This window comes from Salmo salar, chromosome 09, assembly GCF_965601325.2.
Source record: "Salmo salar chromosome 09, fSalSal1, whole genome shotgun sequence".
NCBI classification, from domain to species: domain Eukaryota; kingdom Metazoa; phylum Chordata; class Actinopteri; order Salmoniformes; family Salmonidae; genus Salmo; species Salmo salar.
In genome coordinates, this window is record NC_138299.1 from 87,799,256 (window position 1) to 87,825,952 (window position 26,697).

The 26,697-nt window shown below is 46.1% G+C and overlaps 1 protein-coding gene across 1 annotated transcript in view; it reads left to right on the forward strand.

Annotated features, from left to right (window-relative positions):
• gpc3 (glypican 3) overlaps nucleotides 1-26,697 on the forward strand; it is a 425,503-nt gene that overhangs the window by 30,285 nt on the left and 368,521 nt on the right. Inside the window, exon 2 of the mRNA XM_045724105.2 lies at nucleotides 4,420-4,581. Coding sequence (XP_045580061.1) covers nucleotides 4,420-4,581 — 162 coding nt within the window. The remainder of the gene's footprint in view (nucleotides 1-4,419; nucleotides 4,582-26,697) is intronic.

The following is a 26,697-nucleotide window of genomic DNA, read 5'->3' on the forward strand; positions in this document are numbered from 1 at the left end:
CTGGCTTCCAGTTGAAGCTCGCATCCGCTACAAGACCATGGTGATTGCCTACGGAGCTGTGAAGGGAACGGCACCGCCATACCTTCAGGCTCTGATCAGGCCCTACACCCAAACAAGGGCACTGCGTTCATCCACCACTGGCCTGCTGGCCCCCCTACCTCTGAGGAAGCACAGTTCCCGCTCAGCCCAGTCAAAACTGTTCGCTGCTCTGGCACCCCAATGGTGGAACAAGCTCCCTCACGACGCCAGGACAGCGGAGTCAATCACCACCTTCCGGAGACACCTGAAACCCCACCTCTTTAAGGAATACCTAGGATAGGATAAAGTAATCCTTCTACCCCCCCCCCCCCTTAAAATATTTAGATGCACTATTGTAAAGTGGTTGTTCCACTGGATATCATAAGGTGAATGCACCATTTTGTAAGTCGCTCTGGATAAGAGCGTCTGCTAAATGACTTAAATGTAAATGTAAATGTATTGAAGGAAAAAACACAAACAAAACTAACAACGAAAACAGTCCCGTAAGGTGCACAGACTATACAGGAAACAACCACCCACAAAACACAAGAGAAAACTAACCCAACTAAATATGGCCTCCAATTAGAGGCAACGACAACCAGCTGCCTCTAATTGGAGGTCCTACCAAAACCCCAACATAGAAATAGAAAAACTAGATAAACACATAGAAATAGAAAATGTAGAACATAAACCAAAAAACCCGAACCACACAAAACAAACACCCCCTGCCACGCCCTGACCAAACTACAATGACAATTAACCCCTTTTACTGGTCAGGACGTGACAGTACCCCCCCCAAAGGTGCAGACCCCGAATGCACCTCAAACACAAAAACCCCACAAAAAAAAACCAAACTTAAAGGGAGGGAAGGGAGGGTGGCCACCGTCAACGACGGCTCTCGTGCTACACCCCTCCCCAATCCTCCAACTACGGAGGTGGCTCTGGCTCCGTCCTTAGTCCCCATTCTAACCTGCCCACCCCCGCTGAAGGCTCAGGGCTGTAGACCACTGCTGAAGGCTCTGGGCTGAGGTGCGTCGCTGGAGACCCCGGGCTGAGGTGTGTCGCTGGAGACCTCGGGCTGAGGTGCGTCGCTGGAGACCTCGGGCTGAGGAGCGTCGCTGGAGACTCAGGGCTGAGGAGCATCGCTGGAGGCTCAGGGCCGAGGAGCGTCGCTGCAGGCTCCGGACCGTGGGCCGTCTCTGCAGGCTCCAGACCGTGGGCCGTCTCTGCAGGCTCCGGACCGTGGGCCGCCTCTGCAGGCTCCGGACCGTGGGCCATCTCTGCAGGCCCGGACCGTGGGCCGTCTCTGCAGGCTCCGGACCGTGGGCCGTCTCTGCAGGCTCCGGACTGTGGGCCGTCTCTGCCGGTTCCGGACTGTAGGACATCGCCGGAAGCACTGGATGGGGAACTGTCGCCGGAAGCTCTGGACGGGAACTGTTGCCGGAAGCTCTGGACGGGGACTTGTCGCCGGAAGCTCTGGACGGGGACTGCGCACTGAAGGCCTGATGCGTGGGGCTGGCTTAGGAGGCACCAGACTATTGACACGCACCTCAGGGCTAGTGCGAGGAGCAGGAACAGGACGTACTGGACTGGGCAGGCGCACTAAAGGCCCGATGTGTGGGGCTGGCTCTGGAGGCGCCAGACTATTGACACGTACCTCAGGGCTAGTGCGAGGAGCAGGAACAGGACATACTGGACTGGGCAGGTGCACTAAAGGCCTGATGCGTGGGGCTGGCTTTGGAGGCGCCAGACTATTGACGCGCACCTCAGGGCTAGTGCAAGGAGCAGGAACAGGACGTACTGGACTGGGCAGGTGCACTATAGGCCTGATGCGTGGGGCTGGTTTTGGAGGTGCCAGCCTAGTAACACACACCTCAAGGCTAGTGCGAGGAGCAGGTACAGGACGTACTGGACTGGGCAGGCGCACTAGAGGAAGAGTACGAGGATCAGGAACAGGATACACTGGGCCATGAACCCTCACCGGCGGTCTGATGCTTGCAACTTGCATCACCGGTCCTGACTCGATGCTGGCTCTAGCATGACACCTGTGAGGAGCTTTCACCAAGCGCACCGGGCTGTAGCTGCGCACTGGCGATACCGTGCGTATCTCCGCATAACATGGTGCTTGCTTGATCCGTCGCTCCCTATAATAAGCACAGGTGCTCCTTCGTGCCCTTTCCGCCAGTACCTCTGTTCGGAATCTCGCGTCAAGCCCCTCGCTTGATTCCTTGACTGGCTCCTTTATGCTCCACGGCTCTCTCCTGTACACCCGGGAAGTTAGGTCAGGGCTCCCCCATTTTTTGGGGCTGCCTCCTCACCTCCTGAAATGGAGGATATAATGCCTCATACCTCGGTCGTTCTCTCTTAGCTTCCTCCAGCTCCTCCTTCGGTCGCGGTACTCCCCAGCCTGCCTCCAGGGTCCCTTTCCATCTAATATTTCCTCCAATGTCCATGACTCCAAGTAGCTCTCCTGCTGCTCCTTCCTCCGCTGCTTGGTCCTTCTTTGGTGGGTGGTACTGTAACGGTCGTCGATAGGACTGGACCAAAATGCAGCGGGTATATTGATCATCTTCTTATTTATTGAAGGAAAAAAACACTTAAACAAAACAAACGACGAAAACAGTCCCATAAGGTGCACAGACTATACAGGAAACAACCACCCACAAAACACAAGAGAAAACTAACCCAACTAAATATGGCCTCCAATTAGAGGCAACGACAACTAGCTCTCTCTAATTGGAGGTCCTACCAAAACCCGACATAGAAATAGAATAACTAGATAAACACATAGAAATAGAAAATGTAGAACATAAACCAAAAAACCCGAACCACACAAAACAAACACCCCCTGCCACACCCTGACCAAACTACAATGACAATTAACCCCTTTTACTGGTCAGGACGTGACAATATCAGCCAAACTATGACCACAAATTGTATTTAAGAGCATGCCGTGTCTCAGCCGATGGCAGGCACAACACTAACACCCCAGGTGATGTAACAGAGTGTAAACAACAACATATGTGAAAATGATAAGACATTCTAAAACAGTTTGACAACCCTGTTTGTATGCTTTCAAATGATATCAAACTCAACTGTGTATTTTTCCAGTGATGAATGCATGGTTTTTCATGGCAGGGTGGGGTATGCAAAATGAGTCAACTTTGAGCACCTCTATCTCCTGAATGTTTCGGTGTTCAGGTCCAAAAAGTGAATTTCTAACGCTCTACCATGGCCAAACATGTATGGAAGGTTTTGTTCATATCATCCAGTTTTTGCCCAGTGGGAGTTGAGTTCTTGATTCACAGTGTTTATCAGAGCACCCCACACATATTTGTGTTTAATATTTCTTTGTAACTTTGATATAGTTCAAGGTAAACTATTCAGTAAGGTCAACGGTTGTGTTTGAGGGAAGCCTTGATACAAGTCAGACCATAATCTTTATTTACCTTTTCACATTAAAATAATTTCTTTGGGGCAATTCTTCTTTGATCCGGGCATACGTGTACAGTGTCCGACGAAAACATCCTTGTCACTTCAATTTCTCTTTCAATGACTTACATGTTCACTTTTCAAAAGAACCCTGCAAATCCAATTATGACTTCTATTTCTAAACAACCTTCAGAAGCAGTGGTCATGATGAAAGCTGTTAGCGTATCAACCTACCATTTGTCATGTCTTTGAGTATTTCACACAGGCAGGATGTTCCTGTGAAAGTGATTTGTCTGACCCTCCTCTTTCACCACTCAGCTTTAGAAGTTTCAAAAGGAAAACAAAAGCTCACAGTCTTTCCACACATTCTCATGTTTGTCAGATTACTTATTACATGCAAGTCGAGAGATAGGATGGGTTTCATTCCATCTCATAGTTCGTGAAATCTTCACATTCTTTACTCACTGTGAACAGGAACTACAGCCCTGGTGCAATTATTTGCAAAGAGCAGGGAAATGGAATTAAATTAATTGTAATTAAAGGGTTCATTTGAATTTAACTTTTAAGTTTCAATGTAAAGTTTCAGGTGCGCTAAAACACATAGTAGTCCTCAGAGGAGGCTGGACTCCAGTTGGAAATGCAAGCTGTTTGCTGCCCTGCTCACATGGTAGCTCAACTCAATTCGCAAATGTAAACAAACTGCAGCTTTGGGTAGACCTTGCCCATACTGTAGGTACAGCTCTAGGATCAGCTTACCCTCACTGAATTGTAACTTTCACTAGTAGTGGGAAAACACTCAAATGACCTTAGATCAGCGTGTTTGGGCAAATTCATCCACGGTTGCGTCCCAAATGCCACCCTATTCTCTTAATAGTGTGCAACCTTTGACCAGGGCCCATAGTACACTGTAAATATAATAGGGTGCCATTTGGAATGCACTATATGCCTCTCCTGCCCCCTCTTGTCCAGGTGCAGACCTGCAGGTGTGCCAGCCCATGGGCCTGACTTGCTGTTCCAGGAGGATGGAGGAACGTTACCAGATGACTGCCAGGCAGAATATGGAGTCAGGCCTGCAGACAGTCAGCGCACCGCTCAAACTCCTCATCATCCAGAACGCAGCTGTCTTCCAAGGTGAGAATGTTTCTAATGTGTGTCTTGACTGTTGTCCATCATACACACTTATCCAGAGCCATTTACAGGAGCAATTAGGATTAAGTGCCTTGCTCAAGAGCACATAAAGAAAATGCACCTAGTCAGCCCAGGGATTTAAACCAGCAACCTTTCAGTTACTGGCCCAACACTCTTAACCGCTATGCTACCTGCCGCCCCAACATCTCATTTGAACTTGGGTGGAGTCATGACGACAATTCAAGGAGGATCAGAACAGTAGTTTCCTGTCTCAACTAGCCTATCACCATCTTGTTTGCCCTTCTTCAAAATGGTTGCTGCTGCTTAATGGAAATGTATTGCATTTACAGTACATGTTTAGCTTTTTAAGATAGATTTTTCAGTTACTGAGAGATACTGTTACTTCTCAGCATGCAGTCTGTTCTGTATGACAAGTGTTTAGTGCCAGAGTTTTGACATACAAGAGAACGTGGACCCACAGGACTATACTTTCCAATGGGTACACTCTTGTAGCGACTAGCATGACACGCCATCATCTTGACATGCCAATTAAAAGTTGATGTTTAATGTGGAGCAAAGGGCTTGGCTGACTTGGTTGTAAGCTACATGCTAACAATGTTAGAGACGGCCACTGTGGTTGACTCCAGTTCCCTAGAAGAAACTCGATGCTAATTGGTTTAGGATAGGACTTGAAAGAACTCCCTAAACAACCCACCGAGTAGAATCAATACTAGAACATGCTGGTCTTCTCCTGTTTTGTTTGATCTCTTTGTCTCTCCCCTCTCTGTCTCTCTTTCTCTCTCCCCTCTCTGTCTCTCGTTCTCTCTCCCCTCTCTGTCTTTCTTTCTCTCTCCCCTCTCTGTCTCTCTTTCTCTCCCCTCCTCTCTGTCTCTCTTTCTCTCCCCTCCTCTCTGTCTTTCTTTCTCTCTCCCCTCTCTGTCTCTCTTTCTCTCCCCTCCTCTCTGCCTCTCTTTCTCTCTCCTGTCCTCTCTGTCTTTCTTTCTCTCTCCCCTCTCTGTCTCTCTTTCTCTCTCCCCTCCTCTGTCTCTCTTTCTCTCCCCTCCTCTCTGTCTCTCTTTCTCTCTCCCCTCTCTGTCACTCTTTCTCTCTCTCGTTCTCTACCCTCTGTCTCTCTTTCTCTCTCCTGTCCTCTCTCTCGCTTTCTCTCTCCCCTCTCTGTCTCTCTTTCTCTCTCCTGTCCTCTCTGTCTCTCTTTCTCTCTCCCCTCTCTCTCTCTTTCTCTCTCCCCTCCTCTCTGTCTCTCTTTCTCTCTCCTGTCCTCTCTGTCTCTCTTTCTCTCTCCCCTCCTCTCTGTCTCTCTTTCTCTCTCCTGTCCTCTCTGTCTCTCTTTCTCTCCCCCTCCTCTGTCTCTCTTTCTCTCTCCCTCTCCTCTCTCTCTTTCTCTCTCCCTCTCCTCTCTCTCTTTCTATCTCCCCTCCTCTCTTTCTTTCTTTCTTTCTTTCTTTCTTTCTTTCTTTCTTTCTTTCTTTCTTTCTTTCTTTCTTTCTTTCTTTCTTTCTTTCTTTCTTTCTTTCTTTCTTTCTTTCTTTCTTTCTTTCTTTCTCTCCCCTCCTCTCTCTCGTTCTCTCTCCCCTCTCTGTCTCTCTTTCTCTCTCCTGTCCTCTCTCTCGCTTTCTCTCTCCCCTCTCTGTCTCTCGTTCTCTCTCCCCTCTCTGTCTCTCTTTCTCTCTCCTGTCCTCTCTGTCTCTCTGTCTCTCTCCCCTCTCTCTCTCTCTTTCTCTCTCCTGTCCTCTCTGTCTCTCTTTCTCTCTCCCCTCCTCTCTGTCTCTCTGTCTCTCTCCCCTCTCTCTCTCTCTTTCTCTCTCCTGTCCTCTCTGTCTCTCTTTCTCTCTCCCCTCCTCTCTGTCTCTCTTTCTGTCTCCTATCCTCTCTGTCTCTCTTTCTCTCTCGCCTCTCTGTCTCTTTCTCTCTCCCCTCCCCTCCTCTGTCTCTCTTTCTCTCTCCTGTCCTCTCTGTCTCTCTTTCTCTTCCCCTCCTCTGTCTCTCTTTCTCTCTCCCTCTCCTCCCCTCCTCTCTCTCTTTCTCTCTCCCTCTCTCTCCCTCTCCTCTTTCTATCTCCCCTCCTCCCTCTTTCTTTCTTTCTTTCTTTCTTTCTTTCTTTCTTTCTTTCTTTCTTTCTTTCTTTCTTTCTTTCTTTCTTTCTTTCTTTCTTTCTTTCTTTCTTTCTTTCTTTCTTTCTTTCTTTCTTTCTTTCTTTCTTTCTTTCTCTCTTTACAACTCTCTGTCTCTTTTCTATTGGGAATTGAGTACATGCCTTCTTTGCAATCTTCTGTGCTCCTCCGTCTCTTTTGTTCTTTTGTGCACTCAGATCAAAGGCCTTCCCCCTCTCCATCTCCCATCTTGGAGTAGTATTCTCTCTCGCTCTCCCCCTCTCCTCCCCCTCCTCATCCCCCCATCACCTGCCTCTCTCTTAACTCAGACTGCATCAGAGGTTTGCCTTTTTGAAGTCAACTTTGCCGAACAATGGTGAAAGTAATGACTCTGTCACAGGTTTTTCGGGGGCTGTTCAATTGACAAGCTGCTTCTGCATCGGGAGTAGCAAGGAATAGATCTTCTATTCCCTCATACCTGTTGATTAGAAACAGGTATCATCAGGAATCTCCATATAGAGAGTTATTTGTTTAGTCTGTTTCCCTCTGTAAACTGTGTTCTGTGATAAGTATGACCTCTCAAAAACAGTTTGACATTCCATAAGTTTGAGGTCACTTCAAATCAAATAACATTTTATTTGTCACATGCTTGGTAAACAACAGGTGTAGACTAACAGTGAAATGCTTGGTAAACAACAGGTGTAGACTAACAGTGAAATGCTTGGTAAACAACAGGTGTAGACTAACAGTGAAATGCTTAGTAAACAACAGGTGTAGACTAACAGTGAAATGCTTGGTAAACAACAGGTGTAGACTAACAGTGAAATGCTTGGTAAACAACAGGTGTAGACTAACAGTGAAATGCTTGGTAAACAACAGGTGTAGACTAACAGTGAAATGCTTGGTAAACAACAGGTGTAGACTAACAGTGAAATGCTTAGTAAACAACAGGTGTAGACTAACAGTGAAATGCTTGGTAAACAACAGGTGTAGACTAACAGTGAAATGCTTGGTAAACAACAGGTGTAGACTAACAGTGAAATGCTTAGTAAACAACAGGTGTAGACTAACAGTGAAATGCTTAGTAAACAACAGGTGTAGACTAACAGTGAAATGCTTGGTAAACAACAGGTGTAGACTAACAGTGAAATGCTTGGTAAACAACAGGTGTAGACTAACAGTGAAATGCTTAGTAAACAACAGGTGTAGACTAACAGTGAAATGCTTAGTAAACAACAGGTGTAGACTAACAGTGAAATGCTTGGTAAACAACAGGTGTAGACTAACAGTGAAATGCTTAGTAAACAACAGGTGTAGACTAACAGTGAAATGCTTGGTAAACAACAGGTGTAGACTAACAGTGAAATGCATACTTTCCAACATGTAGAGTTAAAGATAATAAAAATAATAATCATTTAAATAGTGACACAAGGAATAAATACACATTGAATAACAAATACCAATAACAAGTAAAAAATAACATGGCTATATACAAGGAGTACCAGGACAGAGTTGATGTGCAGGGGTACGAGGTAATAACATGGCTATATACAAGGAGTACCAGGACAGAGTTGATGTGCAGGGGTACGAGGTAATAACATGGCTATATACAAGGAGTACCAGGACAGAGTTGATGTGCAGGGGTACGAGGTAATAACATGGCTATATACAAGGAGTACCAGGACAGAGTTGATGTGCAGGGGTACGAGGTAATAACATGGCTATATACAAGGAGTACCAGGACAGAGTTGATGTGCAGGGGTACGAGGTAATAACATGGCTATATACAAGGAGTACCAGGACAGAGTTGATGTGCAGGGGTACGAGGTAATAACATGGCTATATACAAGGAGTACCAGGACAGAGTTGATGTGCAGGGGTACGAGGTAATAACATGGCTATATACAAGGAGTACCAGGACCGAGTTGATGTGCAGGGGTACGAGGTAATAACATGGCTATATACAAGGAGTACCAGGACAGAGTTGATGTGCAGGGGTACGAGGTAATAACATGGCTATATACAAGGAGTACCAGGACAGAGTTGATGTGCAGGGGTACGAGGTAATAACATGGCTATATACAAGGAGTACCAGGACACGAGTTGATGTGCAGGGGTACGAGGTAATAACATGGCTATATACAAGGAGTACCAGGACAGAGTTGATGTGCAGGGGTACGAGGTAATAACATGGCTATATACAAGGAGTACCAGGACAGAGTTGATGTGCAGGGGTACGAGGTAATAACATGGCTATATACAAGGAGTACCAGGACAGAGTTGATGTGCAGGGGTACGAGGTAATAACATGGCTATATACAAGGAGACCAGGACCGAGTTGATGTGCAGGGGTACGAGGTAATAACATGGCTATATACAAGGAGACCAGGACCGAGTTGATGTGCAGGGGTACGAGGTAATTGAGTTAGCTATGTACATACTGTATAGGTAGGTGTAAAGTGACTAAGCAACAGATGGATAATAAACAGTAGCAGCAGTGTATGTGGTGAATATGAAAGTATGTGTGTGTGTGTGGTGTCACTACGCGTGTGTGCTCATGTTATGTGTGTGTGTGTGGGCATGTGTAGTGCGTGTGTGTATGTGTGTGTTGGGGTGTCAGTGTAAGTATGTGTGAGTGTGTGGGTAGGGTCCAGTGTATGTGCATAGAGTCAGTGCAAGAGAGTTAGTGTAAAAAAGGGTCAATGCAGGTAGTCCAGAGTGGCCATTTGATTAGCTATTTAGGCGTCTTATGGCTTGGAGTTAGAAGCTGGTCAGGGTCCTGTTGGTTCCAGACTTGGTACATCGGTACTGCTTGCCGTGCGGTAGCAGAAAGAACAGTCTATGGCTTGTGTGGCTGGAGTCTTGGACAATTTTTTGGGGTCTTCCTCTGACACCGTCTGGTATAGAGGTGCTGGATGGCAGGGAGCTTGGCCCTCATCCTCCTGAGGGGGAAGAGGCGCTGTCCTGTCCTCTTCACAACTGTGTGGGTGTGTGTGGAACATGTTTAATTCCTTAGTGATGTGGACACCGAGGAACTTGAAGCTCTCAACCCGCTCCGCTACAGCCCCGTCGATGTGGATGGGGGTGTGCTCGCCCCTCTGTTTCCTGTAGTCCACGATCAGCTCCTTTGTCTTGCTGACGTTGTGTGAGAGGTTATTGTCTTGGCCAGGTCTCTGACCTCCTCCCTGTAGGCTGCATCATCGTCATCGATGATCAGTCCTACAACTGTTGTTTCGTCAGCTAACTTGATGATGGTGTTGGAGTCGTGCATGGCCACGCAGTCATGGGTGAACAGGGAGTACAAGAGGGGACTAAGCATACACCCTTGAGGGGCCCCCATGTTCGATGGTCAGTGTGGTGGATGTGTTGTTGCCTACCCTCACCGCCTTGGGGCAGCCCTTCAGGAAGTCCAGGATCGAGTTGCAGATGGATGTGTTCAGTCCCAGGGTCCTGAGCTTGGTGATGAGCTTAGAGGGGACTATGCTGATCTGATCTGTAGTCAATGAATAGCATTTCTTAAATAGGTATTCCTTTTGTCCAGGTGGGTGATGGCTTGTAGAGTGCAATAGAGATTGCATCATCTGTGGATCTGAAGTGGGTCCGTCCAGGATGTCTGGGATGATGATGTTGATGTCAGCCATGACCAGCCTTTCAAAGAATTTCATGGCTATAGATGTGAGTGCTACTGGGCGATAGTCATTTAGGCAGGTTACCTTCGCATTTTTGGGCACAAGGACTATGGTGGTCTGCTTGAAACATGTTGGTATAACAGGGATAGGTTGAAAATGTCAGTGAAGACACTTTCCAGCGCATGCTTTGAGTACGCGTCCTGGTATTCCGTCTGGCCCCACAGCTATGGAGAGCAAGATCACCTAGTCGTCCGGGAACAGCTGGTGCTATAAAAGCATGGTTCAGTGTTGCTTTCGCACCATTCCTTTCTTTTTGGAGAGCAGAATTCTTTCCTCCTTTTTTTGTTGTTGGATTTATCCAGAAAATACAGACCAAGATGGGGAAGTAGGGCAGGAGGAGAGATAGCTAACTGGAAAGGCGGTCTGGGGTATCGAACTCCCAACCTTCTGGCCTCTGTGCTTGGAGTTACCACTCAACTACACAACTATACAACTTTTACCTATTGGCTGTCTGTTAACAGTGCAGGTGTTCCAACAAATGTAGACCGTCCTCGGGTACACCTTGGTGTGTTGGCAATGTTCACAACTTTCTTATGAGATCTCTTTGTGACATCATGCTATGGGGGTCTGATAGCTATTACTTTGAATGAGCAGTGGTATCCCCATTTTCTGGTTCAGAGCCAAAACCTGTGCTGTTATATGATGCTCTGCTGGGCTACAAGTTTGAGGATGAAGTTTGATTTTGTGGAATGATATCAGCAAAATATTTGCATAATGATAAAGTATGATAGTCAGATGGCAGCATGTACTTTGACTTGATGGACCAGCCAAATTCATATTGATTCATCATTACCTCCATCCTCTCACTGAAAGGCCTGATGTTGTCCAAGTTGTTTAAAATGGACAATCCTTCAACCTTAGTAGGACAGCGGATGCTAATCTTGAACTCTAATCTTTTGAAAATGAAAAGCTGATGCATGCATGCTGAGAATTTAATTTCCTCAATTATGAAATATGATATTTCTGATGAACTTGTTATTATCATCAGCTGCTGCAAGCCTTTGCCGAGCCTGAAGTTGATTAAACATTTTCGTTTTTTTTTTTTAATACCGGTGAAGTGTCTTTGGTGATTATTATTATAGTAGGCTACCTTATGGAATGAAAAGTGCCTCAGAGAGAAGGAGAGTTGTCAACTCGGTCAGCCACACTAAAAAGCTAATCAGTGGAGGAGTTTGGTTTTGCCATGTCCTTCAAAGTGACTGACATCTCCAGTTACTGCAGTAATGTGTGCTTCAGAGCAGTTCCAGTGATGGGTAAAGGTCGGATGAGGTGGAGGCGCAATAGCCTCACTTTGAACCAACCATTAGGGAGGGAATGTTGGGGGACACAATTTGTCTTCAAAAAGAGACGAGAGAGCAGAACAAATGCCTTTGTTTAAAGTCTGTTCAATTAAATGTGGTGTGACTGATGCATTTTAAATGAGTTATTTTACCCTACTGTAGGTACAGTATTTGTGTGAAGAAGCTCCGAATGGAGATGTGACAGACGGGACTTGGGCCTAGATTCAGTCAGTTCAGTCTTAACCCGCAATAATCGACAACTGCATATCGTACCGACGGCATTGTGTAAATGCCGTCGGGGTTAGGGTTAGAGTGATTCACATTTTTGTAAAAAAAAAAATCTTCACATTTTCAAACAGTCCATTTATATTTTACAACGGGGCTATACATTTGGGTGAGGTTTTTTTCTCGCCTGAGTAGCCTCGTTTCACTGCCAAAAATAACATTAAACCATCTAGTGTTCAGCGAAATAACAACACACTGTCAAATACAGGTAGCCTAGTCAAATAATTAACATCCATTCACATTAACCGCTACTCTCTCGCAGGAATTCCACTAACGGTCTGTATGTAGCTGCTGCTCATTCTGTTTGCTCAAAAATTGATAAATGGTTAACAAAAAGTAAGGCCTGCGTCCATAGAGACACATACCAGCTCTACTGGTAGTACTGTTACTACCAGCAGTACTACACCTGCACCTGTCGATGACACAAGTTGTTCTGCTTCCATGAGCACATCCAATGCTAGCATCAATAATTCTACATTTGTTGTTAGCCCAGCTAACATGGACACTGACAGTTGTGAATCTGATGCAGCCCCCTTACCCGGGAAAGCACCGAACAACAGACAAGGACGTTGGACCATCGAAGACATGCAAATATGATGATAATTACATTGATTTGGTGTTTACTTATATTGGGAGTAGTGCCTTTCCTCAGCCACAGTGTGTTATATGTGCAAAAGTACTATCTCACAACTCGATGAAACCTTCACAATTGCACAGACATTTAGAAACAAAACATGACAATTTAAAAAATAACCCAGAGGAGTTTTTTGAGCGAGAATTAAGATGACCTTTGAGTAGTAAGACATGTATAAAAGCAACAGATACCATTAATAAGAACGGGCCAGAAGCGTCTTATATGGTGATGTCATGACGTTGCCCTGTTGGTGAGGTTTATGACCCCCATGAATACCGTTCCTCCTTTTCTCTCTCTACTCTAAGATTTGACTCTTGGAAAGCCCTTTGTTAACATAGAGTGTGGTAACATCAAAAGGTTAGGAACGGAACCATATTTCGGTAATCCAACCAGTTGGATTGGTACTTAACCTCTATGGGCTAGGTGGGACGCTTGCGTCCAGTGTAATCAGCCAGTGTAATCCCGTGGCGCGTTATTCAAATACCTTAGAAATGCAAAACCTTCAATTTTTCAAACATATGACTATTTTACACCATTTTAAAGATAAGACTCTCGTTAATCTAACCACACTGTCCGATTTCGAAAAGGCTTTACAACGAAAGCAAAACATTAGATTATGTCAGCAGAGTACCCAGCCAGAAATAATCAGACACCCATTTTTCAAGCTAGCATACATGCATGTTTTGTTCAATCAAGTTCATATTTATATCAAAAACCAGCTTTTTACATTAGCATGTGACTAGCATGTGACTAGCATTCCCACCGAACACTGCCGGTGAATTTACTAAATTACTCACGATAAACGTTCACAAAAAGCATAACAATTATTTTAAGAATTATAGATACAGAACTCCTCTATGCACTCGATATGTCCGATTTTAAAATAGCTTTTCGGTGAAAGCACATTTTGCAATATTCTCAGTTGATAGCCCGGCATCACAGGGCTAGCTATTTAGACACCCAGCAAGTTTAGCACTCATCAAAGTCAGATTTACTATAAGAAAAATGTTATTACCTTTGCTGTCTTCGTCAGAATGCACTCCCAGGACTTCTACTTCAATAACAAATGTTGGTTTGGTCCAAAATAATCCATCGTTATATCCAAACAGCGGCGTTTTGTTCGTGCGTTCAAGACACTATCCAAAAGGGTAAATAAGGGTGACGAGCATGGCGCAATTCGTGACAAAAAAATTCTAAATATTCCATTACCGTACTTCGAAGCATGTCAACCGCTGTTTAAAATAAATTTTTATGCAATTTTTCTCATAAAAGGGCGATAATATTCCGACCGGGAATCTGCGTTTAGGTAAACAGACAAAAGAAAAGAAAGCATTCGGTCGACTCGGGCACGCGCCTAAGCCCATAGTACTCTGAGCGGCCACTTGCCAAAAGCGATAAAGTGTTTCAGCCAGAGCCTGCCTCGATATCGTTCAGCTTTTTCCCGGGCTCTGAGAGCCTATGGGAGCCGTAGGAAGTGTCACGTTATTGCAAAGATCCTCAGTCTTCAATAAAAAGAGCCAAGATGAAACAACTTCTCAGACAGGCCACTCCCTGCATGGAATCTTCTCAGGTTTTGGCCTGCCATATGAGTTCTGTTATACTCACAGACACCATTCAAACAGTTTTAGAAACTTTAGGGTGTTTTCTATCCAAAGCCAATAATTATATGCATATTCTAGTTACTGGGCAGGAGTAGTAACCAGATTAAATCGGGTACGTTTTTTATCCGGCTGTGTCAATACTGCCCCCTAGCCCTAACAAGTTAAAGAATATTATGTCAGATCAGTTGACGTCTGAGACATTATTACTGACTATAGGACGACATAAACTGTATCTTGGAAAGTCTACACATTCTAGTTGGAAAGTCTACACATTCTATCAGATTCACATGGAATTGTTGTGCAATTTAAATGTTTAAATATGAAACTATTTGTGAAAAGATTAAATGTAATTTTAGCTTCTAAATGAGAGAATTGTTTTCATAAGTGAACTATACTCACTCAGTGGCCCCGCCCAAGTGAACAGGCATTGGTTGTGAACTATGAAACACGCCCTTCTCTCCACCAGTACAAATGCCCATTGACGAAAGTCAACATTGTGTTCCCGATAATGTGAGGACTGCTGTCCATACGTTTAAAAGGGCTAATGTCAACTACAGAACTAAGCCAACCTCAGCCTGAGCTCTCGTTGTGAATGGTTGAAAGACTACAATCTAATGAAATTAACATGGTGTTTCTGATGACGTGAGGACTGCTGTCCATACGTTTAAAGGGCGAATTTCAACGTGGAGGTGACGATCGCCACGCTGGAAGGATGAATGTGACTATACCAGCCAGAATATAGCCTGAGCTTATATTATGGCAACTTGGTATGAACTTTGAACTCTTCACTAAAGAAGTGATACCTCTTAGACGTCGAGTTAGCAGCAGCAGCAAATGTAAACGTGAGCTAGGAAAGGACGGACAATCTCTTCAGAAAGACAGGGTACTACAATGTATCCGTTCTACCACACGACGACGATACTACAGTGTAGCCGTTCTACCACAAGACATATTCTTCAAAGGACAAGGGAGATCTCTGCTGGGCAACCCAGCCTTCCATCTACGACCAATCTATCGAAGCGTAGCTCAGAGTAAATATTTATTGCATTTTCCTTTTCCAAATCGGCGGTTATTTAGAATGCATAAGATTCTGTATTTACGATAGCATAGGTTCATGAGGTCCGATAGAGACCCAATCCTTTTGTTCCTCAGTTTTCCCGCGCCTTCATTCAAAACCAACCACCTTTCTTTGTGTAACCAGCCATCATATCGGTTCCGTCCACTAGGGACGTTTTCTTGTATGACATAATTAGTAATCAATGTATGATCCATCTTGTGTATATGTAATTCTGTGTGATTATTTAGGTATTTAGTAAATAAATAATTAAACCAAATTTTGCACTGCTGATTCAACTTGTTAGCCAGAATTTTACGACGTTCAGATGAGACTGAATAAGGTGACGATTAATAATTGACTGATACTGATATAAAAGATGACCAGGTCTTTAAGAGTTTATTCGGAAGACAACAGCTCTATAAACATTCTTCCGTGGTGCCCCGACTTCCTAGTTAATTACATTTACATTATTATTTTAATCAGGTAGTATTAATTACACAGAAATTATTTTATAAAATAGCATGTCATATCACTTAATCCGGCATAGCAAAGACACAACAGTGAGCTACCGAGTGGCTAGGACAGGTAAGCTGCATACTATTGTGGAGGACTTAATTCTTCCTGCTGCCGCGGATATGGCTGGGACAATGCTGGGGGAAAAGGGCAACAAAACTATACAGACAATGCCTTCATCAAACAACACATCAGTGATATGGCAGGAGATGTTTTGAATTTTTTATTTAACTAGGCAAGTTAGTTAAGAACAAATTCTGATTTACAATGACGGCCTAGGAGCAGTGAGTTAACTGCCTTGCCCAGGGGCAGAACAACAGATTTTTACCTTGTCAGCTCGGGGATTCGATCTAGCAACCTTTCGGGTACTAGTCCAACGCTCTAACCACCAGGCTGCCTGCCGCCCCAATTACTGCATCGCATACAAGCCAGTGAGTTCTATGCGTTACAGCTGGATGAGTCAACAGACGTGGCGGGCCTGGCACAGCTCCTGGTATATGTCCGTTTCATTTATGGGGGGTCAATTAAGGAAGACATCCTCTTCTGCAAAACACTGGAAGCCAGGACAACAGGAGAGGATATTTTGCAAGTACTAGACAGCTTTGTGACATCAAATGGACTTTGGTGGTCAAGATGTGTGGGTATCTGTACTGATGGTGCAAAAGCCATGACAGGGAGGCATAGTGGAGTGGTGATGCACGTGCAAGCAGTTGCTCCCGACGCCACTTGGGTACACTGCAGAATCCACCGAGAGGCTCTTACTGCCAAGGGAATGCCTGACAGCTTGAAAGATGTTTTGGACACTACAGTGAAAATGGTTAACTTTGTTAAAGCAAGGCCCCTGAACACTCGTGAATTTTCTGAACTATGCAATGATATGGGCAGCGACCATGTAACGCTTTTACAACATACAGAAGTGCGCTGGTTATCAAGGGGCAAAGTATTGACATGTTTTTTTTAAATTGAGAGACGAGCTTAAAGTTTTCTTTACTGACCATAATTTCCACTTGTCTGACCGCTTGCATGATGACGAGTTTCTCACATTACTTTTTCTCGCTTGAATGATCTGAATCTATGATTAAAGGCACTCTCCCAAACTATATTCCACGTGCGGGACAGAATTGAGGCTATGATTAAGAAGTTGGAGCTCTTCTCTGTCGGCATTAACAAGGACAACACACAGGTCTTTCCATCATTGTATGATGTTTTGTGTGCAAATGAACTCAAGCTTACGGACAATGTCAAATGTGATATAGCGAAGCACCTGAGTGAGTTGGGTGCGCAATTACGCAGGTACTTTCCCGAAACGGATGACACAAACAACTTGATTCGTTATCCCTTTCATGCCCTGCCTCCAGTCGACTTATCGATATCTGAACAAGAGAGCCTCATCGAAATTGCAACAAGCGGTTCTGTGAAAATAGAATTTAATCGGAAGCCACTTTGCCAGATTTCTGGATTGGGCTGGGTTCAGAGTATGTTGCCATGGCAAATCGCGCTGTTAAGACACTGATACCCTTTGCAACCACGTACCTGTGTGAGAGTGGATTCTCGGCCCTCACTAGCATGAAAACGAAATACAGGCACAGACTGTGTGTGGAAAATGATTTAAGACTGAGACTCTCTCCAATACAACCCAAACATGCAATGGTTATGTGCATCCTTTCAAGCACACCCTTCTCATTAACCTGTGGTGAGTTATTCACAATTTCCAATGAACAAATAAGGTTTTATATGAAAGATGGTTAAATATTGATTATTATTATATTATTATTTGTGCCCTGGTCCAATAAGAGCTCTTTGTCACTTCGCACGAGCCGGGTTGTGACAAAAACTCACACTCATTCTTATGTTTAATAAATGTATCGTATAGTGTGTGTGTGTGGCAGGCTTACAATGATGGCAAAACACAACATTTGAGAGTGCGCTGACCCTGGCACTAGAGGGGATATGCAGCTGGAGGTTGAATGTTTGAAGGGGTACGAGACTATAAAAAGTTTGGGAACCACTGACCTAGAGGACATTGCCATTGGATGCACCAAGTCGCATTAGTAGAAATCCCATGGAGCTGTGTTACAAGCTCAAACCCTGGAATGTGTTGTAATCTACACCGCTACTAGGTTGGTATAAATACTTATTCTACCGATTTTCAATTTGAGTGTCATTATTTCTATATAGCCTTTCTTGTTCTAAACTTCTAACGTGGGTGGGATGTAAGGATGGGTGGGGTTTTGTAACAATGACCACAAGAGGAGCAACCATTTACCGATTTGACAGCTCCAACGCAGTTACACTCCCGACATTGCCCAAACAAAATAAATGATATGCCTTGAAGTTGTCGGATATTTTGGGGTTAATGCTGAACTGATTGAACCTAGGCCTTGGAGTATTCTTTACATCCCAGCATATGGGGAAAAGGCAAAACAACACACTCACAAATGAGCTTCTCTCGGCTGGCTCCACTACACAGACCCTGGAGGGCAGGGATCACAAACCACATTACTGTCTCTACAGTTTCATCACACACCATTACTCCACTGCACTCCAGTGAGAAACTGGCACCCTGAAGGAGCCAGAGGAACCATCAGGGTTCACCAGGGGGAGTCACTTAGAAGTCCAAAGAGAACCTCCAGTTAATAAACATGAGAGAATTGGAGAGCAGTCTTGGTTAGTGGGTACATGAATGAGGGTTGAGGAGGCTTGATTGCTCAGACTCCCAGAGACTTGGGTGAAATAGGTGGATAGCAGTATCTGGCTACATGCAGAATAAACATGTGGACAAGGAGGGAGGGAGAGAAAGTCTGTGATGTCAATTTCTCTGCCTGTAAGGAAAGTGGGACAGCCAGCACCCCTGGAACGACTGGCTGGGTCCAGGGAAAGCAGGCGCAGTGGGGAGGTACACAAACTGCTCTGACTGTGGTTGCCTCCCAAATGAGAGCAGAGCCCTATGGGTCCTGGGCACAAGTAGTGCACTATAGGAGATAGTGTGCCATTTGGGAAGCAGATTCACAGGAAGCATGAGGCAGTGTGAGCTGGGCTATCCGTACGTGGTACTGCGAAGTAGCGAAGCTATATGCTCCTCTCTGAAAACCTCTCTCTGAAAACCTCTATTTGAAAACAACTCACAGGGGGAAAAGGAGCACTAGAAATGATAGGGAGTTGGGAACTAGCTTGAATGGACACTCAAACATCAACACATCGGACAACCTGGGGTGTTCAGCTTCACTGCTACACCACAGAATATGTCTGACGAGGCCCTTATTGCAACTGTCACAATGAAGAGAGCTAGGAGACCCAATGAAGAGAGCTAGGAGACCCAATGAAGAGAGCTAGGAGACCCAATGAAGAGAGCTAGGAGACCCAATGAAGAGAGCTAGGAGACCCAATGAAGAGAGCTAGGAGACCCAATGAAGAGAGCTAGGAGACCCAATGAAGAGAGCTAGGAGACCCAATGGCGAGAGCTAGGAGACACAATGAAGAGAGCTAGGAGACCCAATGATGAGAGCTAGGAGACACAATGAAGGGAGCTAGGAGACACAACCGAATGCATAAAACATGTGAACAGCAGAAGAAAACCTGGAATAAATCTCGTTCCTGTCCTTGAGTTTTCCCGTACCTCATTGCTCCTAGCGGGGCCAGCAAATTAGCATCTCATTAGCACCTGAAAAAAGTTGTATCGACTTTCCCCCCTCTCTTGGAGATGGGTTTTAATTACTCTTAAGTGTATTAGGAATTAGAATTGCGGACCCCCGTGGCCACTGGCAGAGGTGGGGGTTGACCTTGGGAACAAGCGCTGCCCTCATTTGTCTCCGATAGTGCTGTATGGACTGGAGGAGGCTGGAGGATCTCGGGTCTCTCAGGGCAGAGCTGCCTCTCCCTCCAACAGAAGAGCTGCCTCTCCCTCCAACAGAAGAGCTGCCTCTCCCTCCAACAGAGAGCTGTTTCTCCCTCCAACAGAAGAGCTGTCTCTCCCTCCAACAGAAAAGCTGCCTCTCCCTCCAACAGAAGAGCTGTCTCTCCCTCCAACAGAAGAGCTATCTCTCCCTCCAACAGAAGAGCTGTCTCTCCCTCCAACAGAAGAGCTATCTCTCCCTCCAACAGAAGAGCTGCCTCTCAGTCCAACAGAAGAGCTGTCTCTCCCTCCAACAGAAGAGCTGTCTCTCAGTCCAACAGAAGAGCTGCCTCTCCCTCCAACAGAAGAGCTGCGTGTCCCTCCAACAGAAGAGCTGTTTCTCCCTCCAACAGAAGAGCTGCCTCTCCCTCCAACAGAAGAGCTGTTTCTCCCTCCAACAGAAGAGCTGCCTCTCCCTCCAACAGAAGAGCTGCCTCTCAGTCCAACAGAAGAGCTGCCTCTCAGTCCAACAGAAGAGCTGCCTCTCCCTCCAACAGAAGAGCTGCGTGTCCCTCCAACAGAAGAGCTGTTTCTCCCTCCAACAGAAGAGCTGCCTCTCCCTCCAACAGAAGAGCTGTTTCTCCCTCCAACAGAAGAGCTGTTTCTCCCTCCAACAGAAGAGCTGCCTCTCCCTCCAACAGAAGAGCTGTTTCTCCCTCCAACAGAAGAGCTGCCTCTTCCTCCAACAGAAGAGCTGTCTCTCCCTCCAACAGAAGAGCTGTCTCTCCCTCCAACAGAAGAGTTGCCTCTCCCTCCAACAGAAGAGCTGTCTCTCCCTCCAACAGAAGAGCTGTTTCTCCCTCCAACAGAAGAGCTGCCTCTCCCTCCAACAGAAGAGCTGTCTCCCTCCAACAGAAGAGCTCTCTCCCTCCAACAGAAGAGCTGCCTCTCCCTCCAACAGAAGAGCTGTCTCTCCCTCCAACAGAAGAGCTGCCTCTCAGTCCAACAGAAGAGCTGTCTCTCCCTCCAACAGAAGAGCTGTCTCTCCCTCCAACAGAAGAGTTGCCTCTCCCTCCAACAGAAGAGCTGTCTCTCCCTCCAACAGAAGAGCTGTTTCTCCCTCCAACAGAAGAGCTGCCTCTCCCTCCAACAGAAGAGCTGTCTCCCTCCAACAGAAGAGCTCTCTCCCTCCAACAGAAGAGCTGCCTCTCCCTCCAACAGAAGAGCTGTCTCTCCCTCCAACAGAAGAGCTGCCTCTCCCTCCAACAGAAGAGCTGTCTCTCCCTCCAACAGAAGAGCTCTCTCCCTCAAACAGCCAATAATCAAAGTCACAGATTCCTCTTTTCCTCCACGTCCAATCCTTGTCTCCGGCTCGTTAGTGATTCGCCCGATCTTAAGTGCTTCTGGCGTCTGGTTTGAACAGGCCACTCTTTCTCCCTACCCCTCGCTTTACCCTCTCTCTCTCTCTCTCTCTTTCTTTCCCTCTCTCCCCAGCCATCCACTCTCCTTTAATAATCCCCTGCCTCGTTTTCTCAGCGGAGTAATTTTATTTTCTGTCGAAGTTCTCCCATCTGCAACCCAATAACGGTGAAGACTATTGGAGTGAGTGAGTTCCTGCTGCTTCGAGCTTGAGGCGTCTCCAGTTGTTTACTCGCCACCCCAAGGCAGATGTAATAAGTTAATGACGGGTAGTGCCATCTCCATCTCCAACAGGCCCCTTCATGCGTCGTTTACTTGACAAGTTGCAATCTACTGCCCATTACCACGTATTTCTCTATCAAATTGTAATTTGTTTCTAACTTAATAGCCAGTGTTTTATTATTATGCCTCACGTATTTGCTCAGTTGTAATGAGATTTCCAGATCCTCTCCAAGTCCATACTGGCAGAGCTCCGCTGGGTCTATGCAAACTGTGGGGGGAAATAGATACTTATTAGAGCGGTGTAATCCTAGAACTGCTCTGTCTTTCTCTGGGAGGTTCTGTGGTATCGGGGGATTCAGGGAGGTGAGCCTCAGAGGTCTAGTGCATTAGGAAGGGCTTAGCGAGGTATTAGAGTAGCTACGTGTCTGTAAGCCTCTGTGTACATCAGTGTGTGCCGTGAGGGGATCAAATCATCTCAAACTGCAGGGCCATGGTGATGAGAGTCCTGAGAGGCCAAGGATCAGACTGCTTCTATTGGTCTCCTGGTTTAGTGACAGCAAGCCAGAGTCAAGATCACACCAGGCAGCCAGAGGATTGCTTACTACTGGGTAATAATTCTGCATCCCATCTGGCACCCTATTCCCCATATAGTGCACTAGTTTTGACTACTGTTTCTCCCGGACCAGGCCCAAATTCCCGTCATTCACATGAATAAAAGACAGAGATACAGGGGGTGCAGATCCGGGTGGTTTGTGAGTATTTGTCGGCAAGTGGGTAACCCACCTCTACCATCTGTTCTATTGGCCAACGTGCAATTACTGGAGAATAAACTGGATGAGCTCCGTTTGAGACTTTCCTACCAACGGGACCCTAAAAACCCGAATATCTTATGTTTCACTGAGTTGTGGCTGAACGACGACACGGATAATATACAGTTGGCTGGGTTTTCTGTGCATCGGCAGGACAGAACAGCTACGTCCGGTAAGACGAGGGGTGGTGGTGTGTATCTATTTGTCAATAACAGCTGTTGCGCAATGTCTAATAAGTCTCGAGGTATTGCTCACCTGAGGTAGAGTACCACATGATAAGCTGTTGACCACACTATCTACCAAGAGAGTTTTCATCTATATTTTTTGTAGGTGTCTATTTACAACCACAAACCGACGCTGGCACTAAGACCACACTCAACGAACTGTTTAAGGCCATTAGCAAACAAGAAAATGCTCATCCAGAAGCGATGCTCCTAGTGGCCGGAGACTTTAATGCAGGCAAACTTAAATCCATTTTACCTAATTTCTACCAGCATGCAACCAGAGGGAAAAAAATTCGAGACCACCTTTACTCCACACACAGAGACACATACAAAGCTCTCCCTTGCCCTCCATTTGGCAAATCTTTTTTATTTATTATGATTATAATTTTTATTACCCCTTTGTCTCCCCAATTTCATGGTAACCAAATTGCTAGTTACTGTCTTGTCTCATTGCTGCAACTCCCGTATGGACTCGGGAGAGTCGAATGTCGAGAGGCGTACGTCCTCCGAAACACAACCCAACCAAGCTGCACTGCTTCTTGACACAATGCCCACTTAACCTGGAAGCCAGCCACACCGATATGTCACTGTACACCTGGCGACCGTGTCAGCATGCACTGCGCCCGGCCTGCCACAGGAGTCGAGAAGGGCAATGGGACAAGGACTTCTCTGCCGGCCAAACCCTGCCCTAACCCGGACGACGCTGGGCCAATTGTGTGCCACCCCATGGGTCTCCCGGTTGCGGACGGCTGCGACAGAGCCTGGACTCGATCCCAGAATCTCTAGTGGCACAGCTAGCACTGCGATGCAGTACCTTAGACCACTACGCCACTCGGGAGGCCCCCCATTTGGCAAATCTGACCCTAATTCTATCCTCCTGATTCCTGCTTACAAGCAAAAACTAAAGCAGGAAGTACCAGTGACTCGCTCAATACCGAAGTGGTCAGGGGACGCGGATGCCTTGCTACAGGACTGTTTTGCTAGTACAGACTGAAATATGTTCCGGGATTCATCCAATGGTATTGAGGTGTATGTCACCGGCTTCATCAATAAGTGCATTGACGACATCGTCCCCACAGTGTCCGTACCTACATATCCCAACCAGAAGCGATGGATTACAGGCAACATCGGCACCAAGCTAAAAGCTAGAGCTGACGCTTTTAAGGAGTGGGACACTAATCCGGGCGCTTATAATAAAACACCGCTATGCCCTCAGACAAACCATCAAACCGGTCAAAGAGTCATTACAGGACTAAGTTTGAATCCTACGTGCTTCTACACCTGCATTGCTTGGTGTTTGGGGTTTTAGGCTGGGTTTCTGTACAGCACTTTGAGATATCAGCTGATGTAAGAAGGGCTATATAAATACATTTGATTTGATTTGATTTTGATTTAAATTTGATTTACTACACCGGCTCTGACGCTCGTCGGATGTGGCAGGGCTTGCAAACTATTACGGACTACAAAGGGAAACCCAGCCGTGAGCTGCCCAGTGACGCGAGCCTACCAGACGGGCTAAATGCCTTTTATGCTCGCTTCGAGGCAAGCAACACTGAAGCATGCGTGAGAGCACCAGATGTTCCGGAAGACTGTGTGATCAATCTCTCCATAGCCGATGTGAGCTAAGACCTTTAAACAGGTCAACATTCATAAGGCCGTGGGGCCATACAGATTACCAGGATGTGTACTCAGAGCATGCACAGACCAACTGGCAAGTGTCTTTATTGACATTTTCAACCTCTCCCTGACCGAGTCTGTAATACCTACATGTTTCAAGCAGATCACCATAATCCCTGTGCCCAAGAAAGCGAAGGTAACCTGCCTAAATGACTACCGCCCCGTAGCACTCACTTCGGTAGCCATGAAGCGCTTTGAAAGGCTGGTCATGGCTCACATCAACACCATCATCCCGGAAACCCTAGACCGACTTCAATTCGCATACTGCAACAACAGATCCATAAATTACGCAATCTGAATCGCACTCCACACTGGCCTTTCCCACCTGGACAAATGGAACACCTATGTGAGAATGATGTTCATTGACTACAGCTCAGCGTTCAACACCATAGTGCCCACAAAGCTCATCACTAAGCTAAGGACCCTGGGACTAAACACCTCCCTCTGCACATGGATCCTGGAGTTTCTGACGGGCCGCCCAAAGGTGGCAACAACACATCAACCATGCTAATCCTCAACACGGGGGCCCCTCAGGGATGTGTGCTTAGTGCTCTCTTGTACTCCCTGTTCACCAATGACTGCGTGGCCAAGCACGACTCCAACACCATCATTAAGTTTTCTGACGACACAACAGTGGTAGGCCTGATCACCGACAACTATGAGACAGCCTGTAGGGAGGAGGTCAGAGACCTGGCAGTGTGGTGCCCTGGCAGTGTGGTGCCAGGACAACAACCTCTCCCTCAACGTGAGCAAGACAAAGGAGCTGATCGTGGACTACAGGAAAAGAAGGGCCGAACACGCCCCCATTCGCAACGACAGGGCTGTATTGGAGTTGGTCGAGATTTTCAAGTTCCTTGGTGTCCACATCACCAACAAACTAACATGGTCCAAACACACCAAGACAGTTGTGAAGAGGGCACTTAGTGCGTACGGCCCAGTACATCACTGGGGCCAAGCTTCCTGTCATCCAGGGCCAATATACTAGGTGGTGTCAGAGGAAGGCCCCAAAAATTGTCAAAGACTCCAGTCACCCAAGTCATAGACTGTTCTCTCTGCTACCGCACAGCAAGCGGTACTGGAGTCTAGGTCCAACAGGCTGCTTAACTGCTTCTATCCCCAAGCCATAAGACTGCTGAACAATTCATCAAATGGCCACCAGACTATTTGCATTGACCCCCCCTTGTTTGTACACTGCTGCTACTTGCTGTTGATTATCTATGCATAGTCACTTTACCCCTACCTACATGTACAAATTACCTCGACTAACCTGTACCCCTGCACATTGACTCGGTACCGGTACCCCCCTCTATGTAGTCCCGTTATTGTTATTTTATTGTGTAACTTTTTATTCTTTTTTACTTTAGTTTAGTTAGTAAATATTTTCTTAACTCTATTTTCTTCAAACTGCATTGTTGGTCAAGGGCTTGTAAGTAAGCATTTCATAGTTTAAATGTTTTTTATTCATTTCAGTGGTGGGTAGTATGGTGGGTAGTATATGGGGCTTTGGTGACAAACGGATGGCTCCAATTTGCTGAGTAGAGTGTTGGAGGCTATTTTGTAAATGACATCGCCGAAGTCAAGGATTGGTAGGATTGTCAGTTTTACAAGGGTGTGTTTGGCAGCATGAGTGAAGGATGCTTTGTTGCGAAATAGGAAGCCGATTCTAGATTTAGTTTTGGATTGGAGATGCTTAATATGAGTCTGGAAGGAGAGTTTACAGTCTAAACAGACACCTAGGTATTTATAGTTGTCCACATATTCTAAGTCAGAACCATCCAGAGTAGTGATGCTAGTCGGGCGGGCGGGTGCAGGCAGCAATCAGTTGAAGAGCATGTTTTTCGTTTTACTAGCATTTAAGAGCAGTTGGAGGCCATGGAAGGAGTGTTGTATGGCGTTGAAGCTCGTTTGGAGGTTTGTTAAGACAGTGTCCAAAGAAGGGCCAGATGTGTACAGAATCGTGTCGTCTGCGTAGAGGTGGATCAAAGAATCACCCGCAGCAAGAGCGACATCATTGATATATACAGAGAAAAGAGTCGGCCCGAGAATTGAACCCTGTGGCACCCACCCAATGACTGCCAGAGGTCCGGACAACATGCCCTCCGATTTGACACACTGAACTCTATCTGAGAAGTAGTTAGTGAATCAGGCGAGGCAGTCATTAGAGAAACCAAGGCTGTTGAGTCTGCCGACAAGAATACAGTGATTGATATCGTTTAGGACCTTGAGCGTGGCTGAGGTGCACCCATGGCCAGCTCGGAAACCGGATTGCATAGCGGAGAAGGTGCGGTGGGATTCAAAATAGTCGGTGATCTGTTTGTTCACTTGGCTTTCGAAGACTTTAGAAAGGCAGGGCAGGATGGATATAGGTCTGTAACAGTTTGGGTCTACAGTGTCTCCCCCTTTGATGACCGCAGCTGCTTTCCAATCTTTAGGAATCTCAGATGATACGAAAGAGAGGTTGAAATACGAAAGAGAGGTTGAACAGACTAGTAATAGGGGTTGCAACAATGGTGGCGGATAATTTTCGGAAAGAGGGTCCAGATTGTCCAGCCCAGCTGAATTGTAGGGATCCAGAATTTGCAGCTCTTTCAGAACATCAGCTTTCTGGATTTGGGTGAAGGGGGGGCGATGCTTGGGCCAGTTGCTGCGGGGGGTGCAGAGCTGTTGGCCGGGGTTGGGGTAGCCAGGTGGAGAGCATGGCCATCTGTAGAGAAATGCTTATTGAAATTCTCGATTAACGTGGATTTATCGGTGGTGACAGTGTTT